The sequence below is a fragment of the Hypomesus transpacificus genome, chromosome 21, assembly GCF_021917145.1.
Source record: "Hypomesus transpacificus isolate Combined female chromosome 21, fHypTra1, whole genome shotgun sequence".
NCBI classification, from domain to species: Eukaryota; Metazoa; Chordata; class Actinopteri; order Osmeriformes; family Osmeridae; genus Hypomesus; species Hypomesus transpacificus.
The window spans coordinates 4,839,265-4,854,050 of record NC_061080.1 but is presented as its reverse complement, the minus strand read 5'-3'; the positions used below and the strand labels follow the sequence as shown (position 1 = coordinate 4,854,050).

The 14,786-nt window shown below is 42.6% G+C and overlaps 3 protein-coding genes across 6 annotated transcripts; 2 read left to right on the top strand and 1 right to left on the bottom strand.

Annotated features, from left to right (window-relative positions):
- The first annotated feature begins 2,431 nt into the window (after positions 1–2,431).
- Positions 2,432–7,840, top strand: LOC124483543 (N-acetyllactosaminide beta-1,3-N-acetylglucosaminyltransferase 2-like). 3 transcript variants are annotated; one of them, XM_047044034.1, is made up of 3 exons: positions 2,434–2,815; positions 4,400–4,535; positions 5,380–7,840. In XM_047044034.1, the coding sequence occupies exon 3, from the start codon at positions 5,401–5,403 to the stop codon at positions 6,604–6,606; it is 1,206 nt and encodes a 401-aa protein (XP_046899990.1). In that variant the 5' UTR covers positions 2,434–2,815; positions 4,400–4,535; positions 5,380–5,400; the 3' UTR covers positions 6,607–7,840. The 3 variants fall into 3 exon arrangements, with proteins under 3 accessions (XP_046899992.1, XP_046899990.1, XP_046899991.1); XM_047044035.1 differs by having other exon boundaries at positions 2,434–2,944; XM_047044036.1 differs by lacking the exon at positions 4,400–4,535 and having other exon boundaries at positions 2,432–2,815.
- Positions 7,841–7,943: 103 nt separating this feature from the next.
- zgc:66455 (uncharacterized protein LOC393502 homolog) lies at positions 7,944–12,006 on the top strand. The gene is made up of 9 exons (XM_047044271.1): positions 7,944–7,991; positions 8,345–8,375; positions 8,547–9,836; positions 9,924–9,965; positions 10,138–10,244; positions 10,522–10,589; positions 10,797–10,963; positions 11,213–11,443; positions 11,633–12,006. The coding sequence occupies exons 1-9, from the start codon at positions 7,986–7,988 to the stop codon at positions 12,004–12,006; spliced, it is 2,316 nt and encodes a 771-aa protein (XP_046900227.1). The 5' UTR covers positions 7,944–7,985.
- A 255-nt stretch (positions 12,007–12,261) lies between these two features.
- LOC124483544 (phenazine biosynthesis-like domain-containing protein 1) lies at positions 12,262–14,551 on the bottom strand. 2 transcript variants are annotated; one of them, XM_047044037.1, is made up of 9 exons: positions 14,354–14,551; positions 14,029–14,128; positions 13,684–13,782; positions 13,366–13,475; positions 13,257–13,286; positions 13,083–13,171; positions 12,814–12,989; positions 12,601–12,663; positions 12,262–12,445 (listed from the first exon to the last, which is right to left on the bottom strand). In XM_047044037.1, the coding sequence occupies exons 1-9, from the start codon at positions 14,435–14,437 to the stop codon at positions 12,333–12,335; spliced, it is 864 nt and encodes a 287-aa protein (XP_046899993.1). In that variant the 5' UTR covers positions 14,438–14,551; the 3' UTR covers positions 12,262–12,332. The 2 variants fall into 2 exon arrangements, with proteins under 2 accessions (XP_046899993.1, XP_046899994.1); XM_047044038.1 differs by having other exon boundaries at positions 14,253–14,547.
- Between the last annotated feature and the right edge of the window lie 235 nt (positions 14,552–14,786).

The window sequence follows — 14,786 nt, the reverse complement described above, 5'->3', positions numbered from 1 at the left end:
AACTCAGGGCATTTAGAGAGCAAACCCACTTCATAGAAGAAGATGGGCCAGTCTGGGTAGTATCAGGCCCTAAGAGAATGGGCATGGTCTTTTTTCAATACTGTGATGCATTTATATATTTGTTTACAGGAGTTGGTGAGATTTGAACCTGCTACCATCTTGGCTTGCATGTCATATTCCTCATAATAAAATGTTTTGACACTGTGTCTCACATACCTTCAAAAGAAAGAAAGAATACATCAAATACATTTGACTATGTATTTGAGTAAGCCCTCCTTTCAATCAGTTCATAACAGAAGTCATTACATGTACAATGGTTGAGCCAGTTGTCATAATTTTAGGCCATATTCCCGATACAGTGCAGTTTTGCCTAAGGGGTGTTTGCTATGTTTACATTCATGTTTGTATCTTTTCCCTTTGTGCTATGCAATGCTGTAATATAGTCTTGTATTTTCTGTAAGAGTAAGTAAGAGACAACCACTAAATTTGTACGAATCCTGACGTATGCCCATTTGTGGATCCATGCCTCAAGAAACCTGACCAAGTAGCTAAAGTGGTGGGAAGACTGCCCTTGTCCAAGGTGCATCTGGCTCTTATAGGCTAAATTGTTGTGACTTTGTGTAGTCTACACAGCAACAATTGTAGCAAATAACCATCCAGCTGTACATACTGAAATAAACCATCCACTTTAAATATTGTCTTTTACTTAAATAGCTAGGCAGTATTTAATCAGTAAAATAATTTGGGATTTTCTGTATCACACTGACATAAATATAGTATATATTTAAATATTCTATATAAATATATAATATACTGACATAATAGTTCCTGCCTGTTTTCGCCTGGCTATATCCATAGGGTTTCGGCTCATGAGAGCTAGCTTAGTGCAGCTCAGTCAACTCAAAATAGCTGAGAGTTGACAGCGAAGAGAGCAAACAAAATATCCCTGTTGTCCTTACTACGAACCCAGGTGTATTAATGACCCACTGCCCTCGTTCCGTCCACGGTCTCACAAGTACATTCACGCCTTACCCATGGTTTAGTTAGTAATGGCAGAGCTGACTTCAGAAAATAAACTCAACCCTGGTTAAACCTCTGGGAAGCTGTCTGGCTCTGGTATCTGATCCTCCTGGATTTCATTACAGGCTCTAGTCTTCCTATCTTTGAGTGTCACAAAGGTCAGAAAATACATAGGACTGCCCATTGCCCAATCTGTAGGGGGGAAGAATCAGGAAGTGCAGAGGACCACAGCCTGTAAACCCTTCAGTTTGGTCACTCTTTCAGACTTTGGTAGAGACCAAATAAATGTTGTATCATTAAAACATCTAGACTTCGATTACCAAATGGAAATAGATGCTTGTTCTCATTTGCAGGGTACACAGCGTTTTGGACATCTTCCAAAGATGAGCAGATTTGTGTATTCAATTTAAAAGAGGGGTCATTTGATTCAGGTTGGGTTGGTGCAGGGTTGAGTTGGACGAGTAGTCTCCTTAATTAAATCACACAGACATTCGATAGGCAGATATAAATACATCTGACTGAGATAGCTGTAATTATATGGCATTTAGCCAGCAGCGAAGCAAAATAGAACACTGGACTCCAGTCATTCTTGAATATATTCAGGGATTAATAAAGTGAATTTAATTCAATTGAACTGTATAGGCCTTAGAGACAGGGACGAGACAAGATTCTACCCGTCTACACCGGTGTAATTCCGTGGTGGTCAGTTTTTTTTAAAATGCATTTAGCAGACGCTTTTATCCAAAGCAACTTCCAAGAGAGAGCTTTAAAAAAGTGCATAGGTCACTGATCATAACAACGAGATAGCCCCAAACATTGCAGGTAGCCAAAACATGAAGCATACATTGTGAAAAAAGAGTCCCAAAGGGAAGAACCATAAGAGCATGTAGTGAAACAAGTTACAATTAAACAACATGAACCTCAATCTTCCCATGGAAAAGTTTTATTTGTACATTACAGAACATTTCAATAAATAATATTAATGTTACTGTTTAATTTAAACTACAATATTCTAGCTTAATCAATTACCATAGGGAGTACTGTACCCCCCTACTCTGGGTTTGATTCGCCTCCAGGAGGCCACCCAACAACTTCCTTTTGCCACCCCATTGCCACCCCGAATGGTGATCTCTAGATCCGCCCCTGGTCAGTTTGTGTAAAGGGAGGTTACTAAAGTTCATGACAATGATGCCATGATCACTTTAGGTTTGCCCTGTGAATCTATTTGTGACCTCATTCAACTCTCGAGTCTCTCAGTCTACGTTTAACAAACCAATCACCCAGAGTGTAAAATCAAAACTGTTTTTTTTTTACTCCTCAGGTTCGGAATACACGCATGCTCTGCCACAATCCGTTCACATGGCAGTTGATGTCTTGTGACACAGGTTCAGAAAGACATTTACTTGGCCAGGAGTAGACAACGATACGATATTATTATTTTCCATGAATGCTCCCACATGAAATGGCCTAAAAACAATCGTCTGGAAAGACGTAGAATACTTTAAAGTCACGTACAGCACAAGAGAGCTCGCCGCCGCCCAAAAGCACAACGTCAAAAGGAGGAGCCTTTTTAATAGACCTACCTCAAACGCGTAGGAAATTACAAATATTATTTTTACTCCCCACTTCGCCGTCCGCCGATTGATATAATGTTCTCCGATATGGCATGGGTTATTGCTTGTGGACACACAAAGAAATATCGGAGAGACTAGTTTGGCCATGGACTTTTCATGAAACTTTATTTTGCTTTCATAAAAAAATGGATTGATTTCGGCTATGATTATCGTGTCTTTCGGTGAGTACAGCTTTGGGCAGGATAAGAAAAGACACCTCTGCCTGTGCACAGAATAGATTATGCGCTTCAACAACATGACTCACTGGAACGGAAAATGTGCCATTCAGGTGAAGTAGGCTTATGCTGCAGGTATGCAGGTTGGGTTGGTTGGACTTCATTCTCCGTTTTCATGGTTCTTATGTGGTTTTATGGCCGCTTTAGATAGTAGACTCTGCTTACCAGAACATTTAATAGCCCATAGCCTATAATATTTTTTATAGTGAAATCTTATGTAGGCTCACCTAGGCTACATCAACCCATATCATGGTCATGGTCTTATAGTCTTGCATTGAGTGAATGAGAATTTCTCATTGCCATTCAGACATCCCTGTAAAAGCTTTTTTTGTACTTAAAGAATACATTTGCTTTCGTATAGTTCTGTATTGAATCAATATATGCAGCGTGTGAAACCTGTATCGCTCAGCTTTAACATTGCATTCAAGTGTGCAGTATGAATTTGAATGTGCAAAACACGTTCTGCTACTCGCTTTCGCAATTGTTACGCCCCTCTTATTAAACTGTTGAGCCTACCCTTGGCCTCTGTCAATCAATAGTCTGTCAGGAATATGTGTTTGGCTAAGTATTTGGAGTAGAGCGCAAGTAGAGGGCACAGGGTTAGCAAATCTATCGCTCCTCTGATAATTTCAATTTTGGGTTGGGGAATTCTCTCACTCATGTGGAGAAATTGAACTTTTTTCATTTAGGTTAGTAGGCTTCTTCTTTCTTCTGGATGGTGGTCAGGGTTGCCTCCACTATAATCTTGATATCCCAGCTGCTGCTGCATAGCTGCCCAGTTTATATCAGACAAGACAACTCTGTAAAGTCCTCACCTCAAATAACCTTCCAAATATACCCTACTGAGAATAGGTGTGTCATTTTAAATGTTAGGAAACAATCAACTTCAGATTTGACTTGTTGGTGGCAAAGGACTTGTATCAGACTCATGTACAGTTTTGCTAACACCTTCATGTTACAGGTATGGGCATGTAAGGTATCTCAGGTCAAACTTGGACTTAAACTAACACCTAAATGAATGACTAAACTTAAAACTGGTTTGTGGACTAGTCCCCTTTTTTCCAGCTTGTGCTTTTATACAAGCTTGTTTACCTACAGTTCAATATATCTCCTTAATTATGGGTATAAAACATTAGCAGAACATTAATGTAATGCAGGCCTGAGTCATGTTTGTGAATCTGTGGTGTAAATGCCCAGTCCTCAGCAGACTGTGAACACCATCAACATTATATATACATATACATTAAATATATGGGACCTTTAGGTTAGGTACTGTAATGCGTTCTCTCTGGTTTGAGGCTTGCTTTGTCAAACTTGTCAAGCAACTTTTATTAACAGTTATTACAATACTGTTAGCCAGGCTTTGCCCTAGCAACAGGCTTGAATACACTACCTGTTCTCCTTGGGAGCTTTCAGTTGATTTCTTAGAATTTAGGCCTGCGTGAGACCAATTTTTCTAAGCCTACCTCAGACAACAACCCCCCCCCCTCTCCTAATATTAACATTCTGTGTTATTGTGTTTGATTCCAGGTGGCTGTAAAAACACACTCCTGGTTAGCCCCTTTCTATGTCTTTGCGGGCCACTCCCTTGCAGATGATCTACATGGGTTAAGAAGACTGGAACACCAGTAAAACAGATTGCTCAATCATCTTCCAGAGCTCACAGGTTAGTTGTGGATTGTGTGCACAGTGTGGAGCAGACCTGAGCCCTGGGTGACCTATTTTCTTTTTGCACCCTGAGCTTTTCTTGGCTCTCTTTTTTGGATCAGAGAAATGCATTGTACATGCTTTGACTGGGTCCTATACTTTCCTACATGAGGAGCTATAGCAAGTCATAGCACTAAGGACAGGACTCGTTGAATCGTAACTCCCCTATCTGCTGGTCTGAATGTATCCTGTGGCCATAACCTTTAAGGTTCTATACATGCCTTCAGTATTTCTCACCCTGGGTGACACCTTTAGGCCTGAAGCCTGACTGGAAAAAACGGATGATGACGTACGAATAAAATGTATGGTCTTTTGTGTGTGGGTCTAGCAATATACTGTGACTCAAAGACAAGTAAATTGGTGTCACGAGGAGGCTCAAATTGAGAACCCATGATGCCCCTCTGGCATTATGAGGCGGGAAGAGAGGGGGACGAAATACGTTGTGGTATGAGAAAAAAGAAGGAATAAGAGGCGGACATCATAAAGTGTAGGGGGATGAAGAAAAATGTGCATGGCTTATTCTTTTAGGATTAGGCATGGTAAGCGGCCTCATTTGTGGCAGGCCAAACACAGAACAAGCAACAGAGATTGACGTGCCTCAACAGTTTTCTCCTTGATTCTACCTTTGGCTGAAAGCGTACGCTACAAATCGCCCGTTCTATGTTTCTAAATGTTGCCATTCCTCCTGGGCTTTCTGTAAGTCTAAAAGACTTAGAACTTGCTAGCTGCTGTAATGCAAATGCTATCTAAGCTCTGTAATATGGCTTGTTAACACTGGCTCCTTGTATTCTTTTTATGTCTAGGCCCAGAGAGAAGAAGAAAAGATGCATGCTGGGCAGAGGAAATCAAGGGTCCTGTGTCTCATGATGATGCTGAATATCTTAATCTGTATCCTGGTGGGAGTGTCATTGAACCTGGGTCAGGAGAAGGGTGGGAGTCAGAAGATTCGGATCCCCTCGACAAAGTTCTGGAGCAAGCACACGGTGAGCAAGTCCTACTGGAACAACGAGCAGCAGAGGCTGGACTTCCTCTACAACCCCCTCATTAGGACTGTGCTGGCCAACGACTCCCTCTCTGAGCTCCCTGATTGGCTTAACAACACAAGCCCCATTGGTTCCTGTGAACCGGACTACAGCATCACTACAAAGATCTCGGACTACAACTCCCTTCCTCAGCGGTTCCAAGACTTCCTGTTGAATATGCGCTGCCGGTCGTACCCCATGTTAATGGACCAGCCCCATGTGTGTAAAGGCAAACCCTTCCTACTTTTGGCCATCAAGTCTCTTACGTCCCACTTTGACCGCCGGCAGGCCATTCGTGAATCTTGGGGAAAGGCGGGCATCTTAGCCAATCAAACAGTGGTCACTGTGTTTTTGCTGGGCAATTCCACAGCTGTCGACCACTTCCCAGACCTTTCGGGGATGCTGCGACATGAGGCAAAGCTTCACAGAGACATAGTCCAATGGGATTTCAGGGACTCCTTTTTCAATCTAACTCTCAAAGATGTACTCTTTTTGGAGTGGTTGAACAAGAGGTGCCCGAACACCAAGTACATTTTCAAGGGGGACGATGATGTCTTTGTCAACACCTTGAGAATTTTAGACTTTTTAAAAGGTCTCCCAAGAAAACAAGCCACGGATCTCTTCATAGGGGATGTGATTACCAACGCCGGCCCCCACAGGGACAGGAAACTCAAGTACTTTATACCCGAGAGTGTGTTTGTCGGGGGTTACCCGCCTTATGCGGGGGGTGGAGGGTTTTTGTACTCGGGGGAACTGGGAATTCGCATCTACAACATCTCCCAACAAGTGCCACTCTACCCCATCGATGACGTGTACACGGGGATGTGTATGAAAAGGCTGGGGCTGGTCCCAGAGAAACACAAAGGCTTCCAGACTTTTGACATTGAGGAAAAGTACAGGAATAACCCGTGCGTCTACAAAAGCTTGATGCTAGTTCACAGTAGGACGCCACAGGAAATGATTCAGGTATGGGCTTGGCTCAACAATCCTGACACTGAATGTCAGTGATCGTTTGTGTAGTAGTCAGTTGTCCCCACCTTTTTTTTTTTTTATCATGGCATCAAAGTCACGTAATTGTATGAATCAGGCAACAACTTAAGAGTACAGCATTTCCGTACATTCTTTTACAATCTCATTCTTTTAGAATGAAAAGGAGATTTGAGACAGTCCTAGAATCTACCTAAATGTTTTGTTAGATATACAATTATTTGATCTAAATCCTTTATTTGAAAGAAATGTATTGGAGTTCTATGCAAAACGCCACCGTTCAGGTTACATTCAGCAATGTCTGAATTACTAAGCATGGCAACAGACAGTTATCTGCAGGTAGATCTTGAGTCCTGTCTCTTCTTGGCCATATGCAGACATTGGCAAGCTAACAGTGGATGTAGCAGAATGTTAACAAAGCTTTGAGGTCAGGGTTTGATTTGCTGCCTTATGTTTTTTGATTGACCCTCAAAGAGGTTTGTATTTGTGACAGCTTCATTGTCTTTGCTACCTACTGTATTAAATGTTATTGTTTTGGTCATGTGGTGTGTTGTGTGTCCCCATTCAGCTTTATGACTGACTGGATCAGAAAATGTGTTGTCTGACATTGTATACTACTGAATTTGCTCACAACAATAGTATTGTTAATGCGACATACCAGGGTGTTCATATTCTTTATAGGTATATTTGCACTTGACACATCTATTTATAATGTACATTTGTAGGTGGAGAGGTGGGTTAGAGTTGTTAGTGTTGTTTGTGTTGGTTAGATCGTTGACATCTAAAGTTGCACATGTTTTGATAATACATTTATGGTTATTGTCAATGATTGAACTTTGGACATTTTTAAGATAAGAAATTGTGAAAAATGTGCATTCTGTGGAAGAGGATCTTCTTTACAATAGTACTGACGTGTGTGCTGCTCTCTCAATACCAAGCTTTTATTAGAATTATCGGGGTTTATACTTTCAGCTCCATGGACGTAGAGAAATGTATAATTAAATCATTTTAAAACAAGTTTTCTACCTTTTGCTGTTTATGTTATTATTCTCAAAGTGGCTTAAGGTTAAGAAATGGCAACCTTGTATTTCGTTTTTGTAGAAGAATAAATAATTGTTTAAACTTTGAAAACAGTGAAGTGCTTTAATGTTTGTTTGGGCTCAAAATGAAAAAATTGACTAGATAACAAAATAAGTATAATAATTATAAGACCTGAGCTAAAAAATTAAAATAAATAAAAACCTTGGAGGACACAGTTCTCTGAACGTTTGTTTGCCTTAAATTGTGTGGTGTTGTAGCAGTTGGAGAAGTTTTCCATGCAGGCAGTCCTTAGAAAGTGGAGGAAGAAGAATGGCGACATCTACTGGTCGAGTGCGAATCTCTCTTCTTATTGGAAACACATGAACGTAAGGGGTAAACGTATGCCACATCAATTATTCTAATTGAAAATATAGTTCAGGTGTTACTGTTCACCATTGGCGAAAATCGAAAAAAACCCCACCGTTATCTATCTTCAGCGGGTGCGGCGGAAGAAACTGCTAAATATTCCTATAGTTAAGACAAAGTTGTCTAAAATGCTACTAAATCGTAATAGATTGCAAACTATGATTATATTTCTACTGATATTTGGCATATTTATCGAGCTCTGTGACTCTACTTTTGTAAGTAGACTTTCCCATTCGCAATTATACGTCCACTCGAGTGTTATACAATCTGAAAACATTTACATTTTAATCATACTAGTTCTTTTCTTCCATAGACAAATGAAAATGACGCTTATGAGTCTTCAGGTAAAAAATAATGATTAATCTATTATACTTTGTCATACCATCAAGGGAAAATATTGAAGTTGTGAAACTGAATTCATGGATGGGCTACCTGATTATGATAGTTGTGGGGGGAGGAAGGGGGTACTGCGCTAAAACAGTTTTCTGATTTGTCTTTCTACACCTTCTCTTCAGGAGAAGATGGCAACGCCTTCTTTGCCCTCCGAAGCTGCCACGGGGTCTTGCAAGGTAACAGCGGAGAGTTCTTCTCCCCTGATTACTTGTGCTCCAACCCTCCGTTGTGGTGCAAATGGACCATCCAAGTACACCCTGGGAAACATGTTTGGCTTTACCTGAAAGACTTCACCCCCCCTGACGCCTGCCACCTCAAACTAGACCAGATCCAACTGGCCGAGCCCTCTGGGGTGTCTGGGGGAAACAAGGTGTTGGAGAAGTGCTGGCAGGAGGCCAAGTACACATCCCTGTCCAATACTCTCCATGTGATCCTGCTCATCAGAGGAAGTCCCATCCCTCCTTTTAGAGGATTCTATGGGAGGTACCAAGCATTTGCACCACCAATTATGTACAAGCCACATGGCGACGACACAGAGGGAACCGGTAAATGGATGAAGGAAGATGTGGAGCATGAGACGGTAAAGCCAACCATTTTTCAGAGAGATTTTACGACGTACGTACCCACCAAGGAGGGTGAACCTACCCACACCATTTTTCTGCAAAGCTCCACACCGGCAGTGCAGGGAAACTACAATGAGATGGAGGAGGACTTTGACCTGCTCACCTCTGTGTCCAATGAGCTTCCATTAGATGAAGATGAACCAATTACTCAACAGAAACACTCTCGGTCGTCTCCTGTTCAGGTTGAGGAAGATGAGTGGAGCGGTGTAAGGACCGAGGAGACAGTAGTGGAGAAGGTTCCGCACAATCTAACCTGGCAAGGAATGGTCAACCACATCAGGGATATAAGCCCTCCTTCCCCTCTCACCCCCGCCTTTACCTCCACCCCCACCATAGCAAAACTACCCACCCTGGGGACCTCCCGATTAGGGAGGAGTGCCTCTCGAACCCCAATACAGCTCCCCAATGAGGTGGAGAGCCACTCGCCGTCTTTGAACATGTACTCGAAAGGTGTCCAAGCTACAGAGTCTGTCATAAACCCTCATACCCGCCTACACATCCAGTCAGACGTACGCAGGAGTGTGGACGCTCATTCCCTACACGTCCCCCCTGCCACCGAGGAACACACGTCTTACACAGCCGACGTGGTTTCAGTGGAGGGGTCCCATTACGTGTCACCACCCGGGACTGACCAAGGGGAAGATCCCGTTAAGGAAACATCATGGAGTATGAATGGCGCTGAGCAGCTGCCGACAATTGCATCCCCCATGCCCGATGACGACCAGGGTAATCCAATAGCCTATTTCCCAAACATGGTGGAACTCCTGTCAGACAGCAGAGAAGGAGGTAGTAAGTAAAAGCCTCCTTTTTGTAGAATAGTTGATGGAAACATATGAGCTCCACTGTTTGTCTCCCATGTTCATTTCATTTTACCAGGACACGCCCACAATCACACTGAGGTGCCACACCTACCTGGGGGTGAGTGTCAGAATGTAGTCCATGTTAAATTTTATTTTGCATTTGTTTCAAAGGTTTGATTTAGATCCCTTGTATAATCATAAGAGCATAGATGACGAGAGCTGTGAGGTGGGTACTGTTCTATGACTTTGGGTAATGTACCACTATGCACACCCTATGTTATGACTTCCAGATCATCTGTTTGAAGTTTCTGTTGAGCTCACCTTCTCCCTTGAGGACGATTCTGAGGAGCATTGGGACCATTTCTCGAGTACACTACTGATGTCAACAAAAGAACTAGTGAGTTGTCATCTTGTAATGCTGTGGGAAGTGAATCTCACTGGATTATTATATTGGATGGATATAGCTCAATGACTGAGCATTTGACTGCAGATCAAGAGGTCAAAGGGTCAAATATCCCCCTGTATGTTACTTTGGAGATGATCGGCTGCTAAATATACCAATAATGTATTAGATTATATGGATTTCAGATTTATATTGCTTCTGAAATGTTGTAAAGATTTCTCATTTGTTTTATGCGTGTACTTGTGTTATGATTTTGTTGTTTTTGTTTTAGATCCATGAACAATTGAAGATTCTCATTCAATCTATATCTATAACAATATCCTCCAAAAGAATAAAAAGGTTAGTATGAGCCCCTAGAAATATATTTCCCTTTTCTGCTATATGCTATATAGCAGAAACTCTTCTATATCAAATGCAACATTGCCATTGTGCTGAACCTGAACCCAAACTTTAACATGTATCCTCAATTTTGGAGATATAGTTGTTTTATTAAGCTACAAGATGAAGTCATTGAGAAACAGTTGTTTGTGGTTTTATACTACCCAGGCTGAGTGCTGGAGTGCTGTACATCCTCTGGCTGCAGATGGCAGATGGTACGGAGGGGATGAAGTTCCAAAGCACCCTCCATGCTGCTCTCCGGGAGCTGGTCTCGACAAATATCAGTCTCCGTGGCAGCTTCGAGCAGGCTATGATCATCTCGCTATCCACTGCAGGTAGGCATTCCAGAAGATTTGGTTGATATTCGACCAAATGTATCCAATTCCTTGGCACCCCACTCCCTTTCTTCTTGACCAGACAAGGCCTGCCTAACTAAACATAGAACCGGTACTACAATCAATACTCTTCTATTGAGCATAAATGATTTGACTTGGAGATAATGGTAATTAATTTAAGTTTGAATGAATTTCGCGACTATCGTTAGTCTGCATGTGTTGACGTGTTTGCTCGCATATGCATGACAGATGTCAATGAATGCGCAACCCAGCTGGTGCTGTGTGACATCAACGCCGAATGCTTGAATCACTTCGGCTCCTACGCCTGCCGCTGCCGGCCCGGGTTTGAGGACGCGTCTCGTCTGGGTTCTGGAGGAACCCTGTGTGTGGACCTTAAGGCTGCCGGTATGGAACAACGCCACAGTCAGGAGGACTTTATGAAGCATCAGCGTAGCCCCAATCTGCAGCCCAGTAACACTGGTACCCTTTTTTTCACTGCCATAAATCTGTTCTTAAGAAAACAAGAAAACACACACTCTTAACTGTCACTTTCTTTGGCGTCCTGAATTCTGAAATACGATCTGCAATCTTTGTTTGACTTTTGGGGTATTTAATAGTAACTGATAAAAAAACAGTAGAACAGTTCTAATTGATTCTTTTGTCTTTTAGGCTGTGTGTTGGCAACGTCATCCGAGATGGTTCAAGCCATCTACGTGGTCTCTTTCCTGCTGAGCTTCCTACTCCTGATGTTGATGACCGTCATGGGAGTTCTGTACCACCGCCATCACCGGGGGACCTTCTTGGTCCGCTGCCGGAGCAGCAGCTTTGGGAGCACTGACCGCGACGACAACAACAACGATAACCAGGGTTCTGTGAACTCGGCCGCGCCCCCTCCACCGCCACCCATACGGCGCCCGAAGGAGGGCTGGTCGCATCCTAAAGACTGCTGCACCACGGTGGACTTGCCTCTGCTGCGTTTCAGCCCCTTGCATCCGCTCGATGGGTACATGGAACCTGGGGAGGGGACCCCGAGGGGAAGCTGAGTTATTTCCCCTAAGGGCAATGAGAACTGTTTCCTGACTATATTACTTAATTTGATTTATTTGGATATATTTACTTTTCTTCTAATGTTTTTTAATGTAAATTACATATTGGAAACCCACTTATTTCAATTAGAATTTGTTATAGATTTCTTTATTTAGGCAGCTATGAGCTAACAATGTTTGGGAACATGGCCACCAAAGGACTCATTCCTCACACATGTACCATTCTGAATGAATAAAAAATAACCTCACTTGTAAGAATTCATCATTTCACTTTTATTGTCAGTGTCACGCCTGTGACTAATCTGTAAGGAAATGTAGAGAAACTACAGAGACAGAGTTCCCTCCAGGATCATGACAGCCTGGCCAGCGATGTCCACTCTTCCATCGTCCCTCACTTCCAACCGCAACTCCCCGCCACGACTTGAGCACTGATACGCTGGTAGACACAACAAGTAAGATTGCCGTTCATAGACTGGTACTGGAGTGTCATACTAGTATCATCACGACCAAAGTCTACATTAGTTTTTGCATTGCACTCAGCTTTAAACTGTATACAGTAATACACTAATCTAAAAAATGTATCGACCTTACCCAGCATTTTCTTTTTGCCCAGTTTTGCAGACCAGTAACTTGCCAGGAAAGTGTGCGAAGAGCCTAAAGTGAAAAATGTGTGTTTACCATCACTGCCATTGACTGAGCCATACATCATCCTCATGTAAGATAGATTTTTTTAACCTGGCTCTTGTAAGCACAAAGGTCACCCTTGGGCCACAAGGATGTTATTGCTGGCATAAAGGCACACACCAGTGACGGGGTCCTCAGGGATTCCATACCAGGGGGCAAAGTTTCTGGAGAAGAAGTCATAACCAGCCTGGCACTCGGGGTCTCCACGCACTGTGACTGTGACTCCCATTACCTTTCCACTGCTCTCACTAGCTAACAGGGCTGTGTGGTTTGGCTGCAGGCTGGTCAGCACTGACCTGGAGGGGACACACACAAACAACCCTGATGTAGAACACCCTGTACACACACACACACACACACACAACATCAGCACATTCACAAACACTGACCTGTCGCAGGTATCATCGAGACAAACTAGTATTTCTTTGATGGTGGTACAGAAAAACACTTCTTGAACTGGGTGGTCTCCCACCGTGGCCTATTTAAACACACAGAGAGACATAATGCATGCAGAAAAACCTTTGTCATGTGTAGCATAACATTTAACAACAACTTGTACTTACTTTAATAAGGTCTTTAAAATCCTCGGCCACCTGATGAAGACATACACATACCATATTACAAATTATTAGACAGGCTTTTTGAGGTTCAACCATTATTTCCATGTCCTACCTGAGGTATGGGTTGTTCGAGGGGGAAGTCCATGACTAGTAAATCTCTCTGCTGGCGAACATACAGTTCTCCACTCAAAGTCTCAAACACCACCATAGAATTACTGTTCTCTGGCAGAGGAGGAAAATGTTTTCACTGTGGCACAATATTTGGCCTACATTTTTTCTAACCATAAATGTTTGTGTGAATGACTTATTACACACAATTATATCTTCTGTTCTTTGCTAATCTATACTTCAGACAAATCCATCAAATAGACAACACATTTAATGCAGGAACTTTGAAGTCAGTGAAAAGTAATTTCAGACGATTGGATACTTTTCTTATAGAAGAGCACGGCAGCGGAGGCCAGGGTGGCGTGACCACACAGGGGAACCTCACTGGCAGGGGTGAACCATCGCAGGCGAAAGCGTGCTCCTGATAAGGACAAACATTAACCTCACTGGCAATGCATGGTAGCACAGAAGTGGACTGACCACCAAGTACAGTACTTTAGAGCCATAACCAACCACTGTTCAACCAACCAAGAGAGCGCTCAAAGTCCACATATCTTCCGATATCATGACTGCTCAATGTCCTGACAGAACAAGTTGCATAATTCCGTAAACTTTATTAGTAATGTCCTTTTCCAGTTGGAAAACTTTCTTAGTACGCTAGTCCCACCTGAGGTGAAGTCATCGGTTGGGTGAAGCCGTGTAATGAAGGCTGTCTCAGACAGGTTCATCTCAGCAGCTATCTTCTGGTAGACCTCATCCTGCAGCTCCTGCATAAAAAACAAGGAAGAGTTCTTATTACCTTTTTCGTGGCACTGCAAATAAGAACAATTCAAATGAAATAATCTCAAATGTTTAGATATTGCTATTTTGAATTGGGATTAGTTTACTTACAGTAGGATAGGCTATGCCATGCAACAGTTTTGGAAGAAATAATTAACCAAATGGCTTGGAATAGCCTGCATGCAATAGTTATATATTATAAAACATATTGCCTGAGTAAGAGGGCAAACGGCTGCAGGATTGCCTTTGAAAGGTTCGTTCGTAAAGGAATCAACAGTGAATACTGGAATCTCCATAACGTAGCAAGACCTTTTTGAAACTGGTCGATAAAGCAAAAAAATATATCAAAGACTGTTTATGTAGCCCAGCGTACTCGTCATTACGCGCCGAATACGGAAGTGTTTCGTGAAGGACCCCGTGCAATTAGCCTCTCGATCGGGTGGCGACAGGCAGCTCGCAATATCATATTCTTCATTATAGAGTGAAATGTAGAGGTGTCAGAGGCGATGATTAGCCTAAGGTTCTTCCACCTACCCAGACCGGTTGACAGTTATGTGCTTTGATCGATATGAGTAAAAAGAAAAGTGTTTCACACTGACCCCATTTCACTGACCCCATTTCCCCATCTAAAGCGCCTAAAGCATC